Raw genomic sequence first — 9,503 nt, forward strand, 5'->3', positions numbered from 1 at the left:
TCAGCCATAGTTGGCTGCTTCGATTACCGAATTGTCGGTATAGCAACTGGAAATTGTCTGATGATGTAAATGGGCTATTTTTTAGGACTTTTACCCGAGAAAGGAGATCAAAAAGACTTTGATGTAAGGAACATTTCCACTTTTTGTATAGACTTTTGTCTTACATCACCCAGAATTAGCTGGCTCGGTTACAGTTTTTGTATGGTAACTGTAAACTGCCCAACAGTATAGATGACCTGTCTTATTTTAGGATTTTTAACCTTGAAAGAGGATACAAAACACTCTGAAATAGGGACCATTTCCACTTTTTTTTAATAAACTTTCGACTTTTAATTTCAAGACAAAAGTACTTAAACAGTTAAATGAGTCAATTATTACCTTCCACAAATCAGAGTATGTAATTAAAATCTAGTGGGGTCGATAGGGATTTAATAACAAAAGACAGAAGGAAGGGAAACATTATTTAACACTGTCCTTTATTCAATTTATGCTTCCTTATCGGGTACCCTCGGCTAGTAACAGTAAACCTGAGTATATTCTGTTAACAAGTGCCCTCTCTCTGTGATAAAAATGAGTGAATACAAACATACACATACTCACAGGCACGTTCATATACAAATACATGAGTGCTGTATATCATTACATAATAGTACCAAATCATGTAATGTGCATGAAAATTTGTTATTGATTATCATAACAATGGTTTTCCACATTACTTCACAGTATATGTTATGTAAACTTATAGAAATTCAATATGTCTTAACATCCATGACAAAAATTACATTATACTGCAAATGTTTCCATTTTTTTAGTTTTTCTTAATTTTTTCAATTCGGTTTTCAAATCAGAGAAAAAATAGAAATTCACTTTCCATTAGAAAAGCAAATATATATATAGTATTAGTTAACATAACTAACAAGGCAGATAACAAATATTTGGTATAAAGGTGAATACGAAAACAACTTCTTTAGTGTTTTTTAAATAAATCCGAAAATTATGTTCGTGTTAAAAACACTTACAGTGGAATTCATTTTTCCATTTATCAAAGCACAATGGCAGAGTTACATTAAATGTTTATTGAATATTCTTTTCTTGTCTAGCAGATTAAACCATTTCCACAAGTTGCGAAGCGACTGAGGGTTATGTCCGTGGCTATTTATTAACATAAGAGAACTAATATTTGTGAAAAACTGGCGGTCATTACTCATCCCTGAGAGACCTAGGCGGCGGACTCCAGCCTTCTCTGCAAGTAATCCAGTCACATAGACGTCTTCTAAGTAGATATGTGGTGTTTCCTCCCTTGCTGCGTAAAGCAACGCTGTAGAGTCTCCAGTAATAAGGTAAGCTGGACCAGCTATAAAATCTGGGTAGTAGTCTTGGGGATAAATCTCTGGAGGTACATACCACTTGCTATTTTTATTCCTGTGGGGTGACCATTTGTGGGCCAGTAGCCCTAAGAGAGTGTGAGAATCGTTTCGCGTGTTTATAACCTGGAGTAATGTTTTACTGTTGATGAACACGTCATCATCAGATTTGAGAATAAATTTGACCAGTGGGCAGTATAGAGAAGCCCATCTGATTAAAACAAGGGTTTTGGTCGAGAGATTTAAGTAGGTATCTAAAAAGTTCCCCTGGATGAGGTCTTTATAGATAAAGTCCTCCTCTTGGAGCTTCCGTTGGAGACTTTTCGTTTTTGGTATACCCAACAGAAATGCTAATTTGGCACCTTTGGTCTTTAGATCTTTTCCCCACGTATCTCGAATGGCTTTTCTAGCATCTACGTTAAGTGGACTGGTTACCACGAGCACCAACAAAAGAACAGATGATCCGTGATTTGGACCACATAAGTTGGGTTTATTTATGATTAAATCATGTGAATGACTTTCATTCGTGTTGTGCAACCATCTGAGTTGATGATCTTTCTTCTGGGACATATACGGGGTATTTAAAAACACATGAATTTGGCTATTAACGTGGTTTTCTGATCTTTCTTTCAAAAGCACACTAGGTTTGGAATTATTTTTATTCAATGTTAGGTTATATTCATTTGTCTTACGCTTATTTGAATTGCTGTTGTTTAACGAGTGCTCAAGTGCATATTCTGAAGGTATTTTGTCTTTGAGAAACAATTCCCATTTTAATATAAAGTGCTTGATACGTTTATTATGCTTGTAATTAACGTTGAAGTTCAAAGTAACAACAACAATTAGAGTAATTCCAGTCATCACCATGAATGGGAGAAGAACACGAGGTTTACGTGGCGCTTTAAAAACAAAATTCCTAAAAAAAAGAAAAATGATGTTATCGGTTTTTAAGATGATAACATATGTTTAACGCTTTAAATATTGAGTGTAAAACACTGTATATAGAGTGTAGAGCAGGATATTCTATTTTGAAGCGAAAAATATAATTAAATACCAGTCGTAAATTATGTATAGAATAATATATAATTTTCATTTAATGATAATAAAGTACTGATTTTTATTACTAAGGCAAAAAAAAAATGCGTATAAGAAATTATTGGTCTGAATTTCGGGCAAAGCTACACGAAGATTATCTGCGCTAGCCGTCCCTAATTTAGCACCGCCAACTCTTGGGCTACTCTTTCATTAGAGAATAGTAGGATTGACCGTCACGTTATAACGCTCTCATGGCTAAATGTGCGAGCATGTTCAGTGATAGGGATTCGAACCTCAGATTGCAAATCGAACGCCCTAACCACTACGCCAAGAAATGATTAAAAACATATTTTTTTAAACATTGTACAGTTTTCTACGTGCTCATTACAATAGGCTCACACACAATGTGCTTATATTTGTAATTACAGCGAAACAGTTATTATCAATGGACATTGGGGGAAGATGATATATATCGTATATAGAAGAATGTAATCTAGATTATAGAACACGCACTAATTCGTAGACATAGTAGTATGGCTAACAAAAAAAAACATAGATGCTATACCGCTTTTAGGACAGAAAATTACGTTATTTTTAATTCAGTAAAAAATTGTAAAATCACGTTTTATAGCGTCTACGCAACTTGTTAAGTGAGATATTATATATGATGGCGCTCGTAATAAGAACATATTAATGAAATTAAATACCATATTTGAATGACTTCGTCTGTTATCTTACACAAAAAACAACAACGGAAAACATGTTTACTCAAACTCCCTCTTCACTTCATAAATAATTTCTGAAGTGCGGTGATGTTATAATAAACTTTGTATGTTAAAACAGGTTGTACTTATCTAATAATATGCTAGAATCCTTTTTTTTTCAGAAAATGTCGTTAACAGCAAGGGTACCCAACTGATGAAACAATGCGTTCTAATCATTATAAGTAACATAATATGAATATTATATTTAATTAGCTATACTCATCACTAGGTATGTTTTTAGTTCTTGTACTTGTAGGTAGCTTGCTCAGAAGCAAATATTGATTTTAATGCAACGTACTATCAGTCAGACCTTGAGCCAACAATGAACCCTTGATGTTCATACTGTGTCCAGAAGAACTTAAGAGTGGTATTAATAACAGGATAAGTACGAAAAAAGTCAAGAGTGAGTCAACAATATCCGAACATTGAGCACTGGATGGGCGAGTGGATCTTCCGGCTATATAATGATCCCATGCACTCTTCAAATGTGGGGAAATGATATATTGGCGATAAGAAGCAAATGGAACATTGCAACCATGGCTTGGCTTCCACTAATCGTGACATAAGCATTCTCGAGTCTGTATGAGTTTATTTCAAAATTAAGAAGTAAAAAATACGACCAAACACTAATTTAAATGATTCAGTATGACATAGATTGTCACACAAATTGAAATTATGAATGTATAGATGTCAGTTCAAGCATCATCCGACATAATAGCAGCGTCCATTCAGTGTGATGGGATTTTGGAAGAAAAATGCATTCAAATTGGCCTCCTTTGTTCAGAGACGGATCTGCAAAATCTGGGTGACAACAAAATGCAAATTTTTGTAGTTTAGCTAAGAAAAAAAAACATTAGCTAAACCAAAGAAGGTTTTGTTCAGATTCATAAAAAATGTTCAGTTTACACAATACTTTCAAATGTTTCTTTGCCATAAGGTTCTTGTAGGCTTACATAATATCTTAGTTCTTCTTACTATCAGGTGAGATTTGATCTTTGCTATCACAAAATCGAGCACGTCTCATAAATTCCTTTCTCATTTACATTGGAACTAATTGGACCAGTTTTATGAAAACGGTTCTTCATTGAGTTTGTCATAATATTCGCTTGGATACAATTCAAATTAAGACAAACTTAGAAAACTCATACAGTTGATGGTAGTGTTTCAGTATCAGCTAGTAAGGTTTAACCGTGAACTCTTGGCCTTTGTTCAAACAATATTGCTAGTCGACCATCTTAACAACTTAAATTCTTGTCATTTGAGAGCCTTTTGGAAAGCTAGTGTATTGTGGGAAGCAATACAGGACATTTGGAGTAATATTCTACAATGGTACAATGATAAACTGTATGGCACTATTAAAACATGGTGTAGTGATATACGAGTATATATGTAAAGGAAAGAGCTCATATAGAAACGACTAGTTCATCTTCGTTTTTATTTTGTATTTTCTGTGATAATGTTTTGTATACCATTAATCAGTTCATCATCTTACCCCCTCCCCCATGGCTCAGTGTTAAGAATGAAGGCTTAAAATCCTAAAATTCGGGTTTTTATGCTCGCGGTAGGCATAGCACGGATAGCCCATTGTATATTTTTGTGTTTAACAACACACACACACTAGCAAACCAACACAATATTCACTATCACATAGAACAACATCAGAGACGTTGGAGTCATAGTTCCAGGCCAGCCATGACAGGCGGAAGTTGTCCAGAAAGCATGTTGCTATGCCTCAATGATGCTCTCGTTACAGAGTGTCTTAACATATGATTACATGATAAATGTCTAAAATTAATCATTAACTAAATACACCTACTAGCATCATCCGCCTATAGTAATTCTATCTGCCTACAGAAACACCATTCGTTTTTGTAAAACGTATGTAAGTGAAACTATAAAGTAACATGTGTAAAATGAAATATTTTCTCAAGAATAATAAAAATCATTGTTATATAGGTAGAGGAATAGCATATTTAAACCCTAACGTCAACTATGAAACAGTCATGATATGTAGAGTTGTGATCGCCAAAAATTCATCCTACCTTAATAACAACATCCATTTATAGACCATAGTAACACCGTTTGCCTGTAGTAACAGCATCCATCTATAGAACCTCAATAACACCATATGTCTATAGAAACAAAACCCGCCTATAAGCCTTAGTAACCCGTCCACCTGTAGTAACATATCTTCTAGTATCGAACTATGATATCAGCTTCTCCCAAAGATAGCTACACCTTCTGGTCCCACTTTGTAGACGTCATCGTCCTCTGGTGTGTACTACATAGCACCTATATAACACTCATGAGTCGGTATAATTTGCATATTATGTAATAGTTATATAACTATCAAGTGTTGACATCCTTTGTATGTTACGTAACAGGTGCGTAACCACGGGCGATGGTATATTATGAAAGAGTTATGTAATCCTCAGGCGGCATCCTTTGTCTGTTACGTAACAGGCGAGTAACCACAGGCGATGGTATATTATGTAAAAGTTATGTAACCATCAGGCGGCATCCTTTCATCTCCACTCACATGGCGACCTCCCACTGAGGTAGTATCCAATAGACACAGGAAAATCGCCTTAACTACTCACATTGTTTTAGTCTGTAGCTTGTCATCCTTTATTTTCCTTGCAACAGAGTACATAAACTTCATTTTCCACTTTATTAAACATACTATAGTGTAACTGTTAATGAAATTCCATCTCACGAGACAAAAAATAAAAATAAGTAATTCAAGAACGTAATTTTGAACTATAATACTCAAATAATTATGGAATAATCAGCATTTCTATACTTTTAACCATGAAATGTACTGTTCTTAATATAAATTTAACTAGATCCCTGCGTTTATTTTGATGCAAAGCAAGCGTCAGGGGCCCATCATATGTTTTGATGTGCAAATATTTACTATTAGAGTTCATATCCACCTATTCTCATTTAAGAGAACATAATTTTAGCCCAAAACGTAATCAGAAATCATTTGTTACCAAGGCCACCCCAGATGCTATTAGAAATTGTACAGCGATGCTGCTGGAATAATATAGCTCGTTCTTCTATCATAGTTACTTCCGGTCTATCAACACTGCTTGGAGATAAATCACGTGATGTCAAGTGTCTTTCTAGATCATCCATTTTTTGCTGTTCAATCACATTCATTTCCGGTGAGCGTGCTGGCGAGTCCATTCGCTCGGAATCTTCTTTTTACAGTACTTTAATAACTAGTGAGCATGGTGGGGTTTACGTTATCATTCACTAGAAGAAAATTCACACCAACTGCACTAGCATATGGTAACAGTAGTCGTTGTAAGAATTGACTCGTGGTGCCATGTCGTAACACATAAAAGTCAGTGTGGCTAACAATATTGATTCGTGCGAAAACCAGTATGCGCCACCGCCGTATTTGTACCTTTCCACCATAAAACTGAGGGGTGGATCTGGTCCAGAGCACCCTTCAAATGCGGACATATGGCTGCAATGTGAAGCGTTGAGTATCTGTAAGCAAGGTATTCGTCCTCGTGTCATTTGATCAAACCACTTGTTCTTGACATTTATGAAAACGAGCTGTTTCGTGACGATGAGATAGAGGAACTACGCCTTTAGTAGACCAATCCTTATGAAATGTCATTCTTAGCGTTCGCATGGAGATTCGTAGTCGAGTTGCTGCTCTGAACTGTTAATTGATTTGTGGAGCTGAGATCTGTCATTTGCTTCGAGCCCATATTATAAAATAACCGTTATTTTGCGTGGTTGTAGTCCACCTTGTCCAGCGCTCGGGCTAACTGTACTGGTGGTATAATAACGAGTCCACATCTTACCAACCACACTTTTTAAGACTTCTGCAACAACTTGTGTTTGACCAACTTTTAGCCAACCTATTTTCCTTAACGTCATGGAAACGTCCAAATGTTTTGCTGGAATTCAGGCATGTTTTACTTACTACTAACCAGGATCTCTTTACACGCTCTGTTGTTGTTTAAGTTGCTGAGAACATACCGTATTTTCTTCACTTTTCTATACCCCTGAAATGTTCACTTCATGTCACGTGATAGACTAGCTGACACTTATTTTACATAAATATGAGCTCAGAAGTGCCATTAATACAATGAAGTAATAGTAGTTGTGTCTTGTTATTCAACCTAAATAAAAGAAGTGTGTGTCACGTCACGTCAAGTTCGATTTCTCGTTATAGGAGAGTAATAAAAGCCAAAATACATTTATATAGATAGAATAGTTTGATTACTGTCTGCTCATTACGAGTTTTAGTGACGGGAGGGGGGCTTGAAACCTTATAAGTGTAGCCTAAAGTAAAGATGTAGTGTGGGATCACCTCGCCTAGAGCCAAGTGCATAAAATTTATCATGAAAGTAAAAATATTGATTCAATTTAAAACATAAATCGTTTCTGAATTAAGCTATTTTTTGTTACATCAGCAATGTTTTTATAAAACAACAACAAATAAACCTCTTTACTCAACCGGTACTTTAAATTAAGAAACCAGCAAATATTTTTCCAGTTTTGTTGTTTATACATTTCAGTACATAGACTAACAACAATATTAGGTTATACTTTTGTTGCTAAGCAACATGACATAAAAGCCAATGTTGGAACAAAGTGTTACCAAAACGCAATGGCTTTTCTATATATTAGAAGTTGTTAATCTAACTGATTTTTTATCAATAATTATACTATGAATATCCCACGAATTCATTTCATGAATGGTCTTAATTTTGATTGGCTCACAAAAGAATTTACCTATCTTTGACTGCCTCGACTACACCTTTCTGCCTCTTTGTTGGTCAAGCTTGATTTCGCAAATTTTATTTATTTTTGTTAGCTATGAAATGTTAGGTTAGGGTATACTATGGTAGTACTTGCTCCGTATCTATAATATAGAAGATTGTGATATTCACTTAAAACTATTTTGAGGAAAGTATCTTCAGTAGACTTAGTCGGATAAAATATCTCAGTTTACAGTTCAGATATTTTTCACAGTTTTTCTAGTTCTTCCATTACAGGTATTCAGTTAGAAAGTTGTAACTACCCGAAAAAATTGATGTGCTTTTCTGTATTGAGTATTCAGTTTTACACCATTAACTTAAAACAGAGTTGCTGGAAAGAAAAGATTTATGACAAGAATAAAAAATCAACTATGTTGGTTTTCTGACATGTTGCTTAATTAAGTATAAATTTTATAAATGTGTTTAAATATGCATTCTAATCAGTATATGCTTTTCCATTATGGGCCAAAACAACTTTTTTGGATTATATATTGTTTTATTTTATTTTATTGCAAAAACTATGGGGATTTTATAATTTCACTTTATATTTGCTACACTATATTCGCACATCGTAATCATTTTATTAGTACACAGCGTGGTCACAAGTAAATAGATACCACCTTTTCAGAAAAATGAAAATTTTCAGTCATATTCACATGAATTGATATATTTATAATTTAATTAATATCTAGTAGATCTTCCTTTCGCTTCGTGGAGTTCGTTGATCCTTTGGGGCATCGTGAGAATCATCTCGTCAATTTTAGATTGTGGGATTTTCGCCCACTTTTGCTTCAAAACTTGGAGTAGATCGCTCTTCGAAGTTGGTTTTTTGACTGTTTCTTGACTTGCCGGTCGAGTATGGCCCAGAGGTTTTCGATGGGGTTCATGTCAGGAGGTTAGCTCGGCCAGGGCAACTTCTGGATACCATTTTCTTCCTGCCACTTTTCGGTGTTTCTAGCAGTGTGACACGGTGCTCTATCTTCCTGGAACAACGTTGTGTTCTTGTCCACGAAACCCGAGGAATAAAGTGGCAAGAGTACTTCTTCCAATATTTCGACGTATTTCGCAAAATTTATGTTGCCAACGCACTCCACTAAGCTCGATCTCCCACCAACCCAAACAGCTCCCCAAACTATCACGCTGAAACCACCATGCTTCACAGTTGGCTGGAATCTGTTGAGCAAAAACTCTTGGTGAGGCATTCTCCAGACCCATATTCTTCCACTGTCCGAAAATTGAGTGAATCTTGATTAGTCTGAGAACAATACGGTCTTCCAAAAGTCCAGAGGCTTGGTCATCATATCACTTGCCAACTTCTTTCGTCTGACTATGTTGGCAGGTCTTAATAAGGGCTTCCGTCTGGCTGCTCTGCAACGATAACCCAATCTGTGGAGAATCCGTTGAACAGATTTCGGGCTCATCCCACCAAATTTGGCCACTTCTGCAGTCGTTAATCTGTGGGATCCATTACGATGCTCCTCTTGACAGCCCTTTTTGTCCTCTCTGATGGACCCGCACGATGATTCTGTTGACTGTCGAAAGCGGGATTCCCA

At 35.7% G+C, this 9,503-nt stretch overlaps 1 protein-coding gene across 1 annotated transcript; it reads right to left on the bottom strand.

Annotated features, from left to right (window-relative positions):
• Positions 1-1,061: 1,061 nt before the first annotated feature.
• Positions 1,062-2,225, bottom strand: LOC106464365 (beta-1,3-galactosyltransferase 1-like). Its single transcript, XM_013924503.1, has one exon. The coding sequence runs from the start codon at positions 2,223-2,225 to the stop codon at positions 1,062-1,064; it is 1,164 nt and encodes a 387-aa protein (XP_013779957.1).
• Between the last annotated feature and the right edge of the window lie 7,278 nt (positions 2,226-9,503).

Source organism: Limulus polyphemus, unplaced genomic scaffold, assembly GCF_000517525.1.
Source record: "Limulus polyphemus unplaced genomic scaffold, Limulus_polyphemus-2.1.2 Scaffold1630, whole genome shotgun sequence".
In the NCBI taxonomy this organism is placed as follows: domain Eukaryota; kingdom Metazoa; phylum Arthropoda; class Merostomata; order Xiphosura; family Limulidae; genus Limulus; species Limulus polyphemus.

Coding starts and splice junctions, on each gene's coding strand:
- LOC106464365 (XM_013924503.1), bottom strand. CDS start 2,225: ATGACTGGAATTACTCTAATTGTTGTTGTTACTTTGAACTTCAACGTT.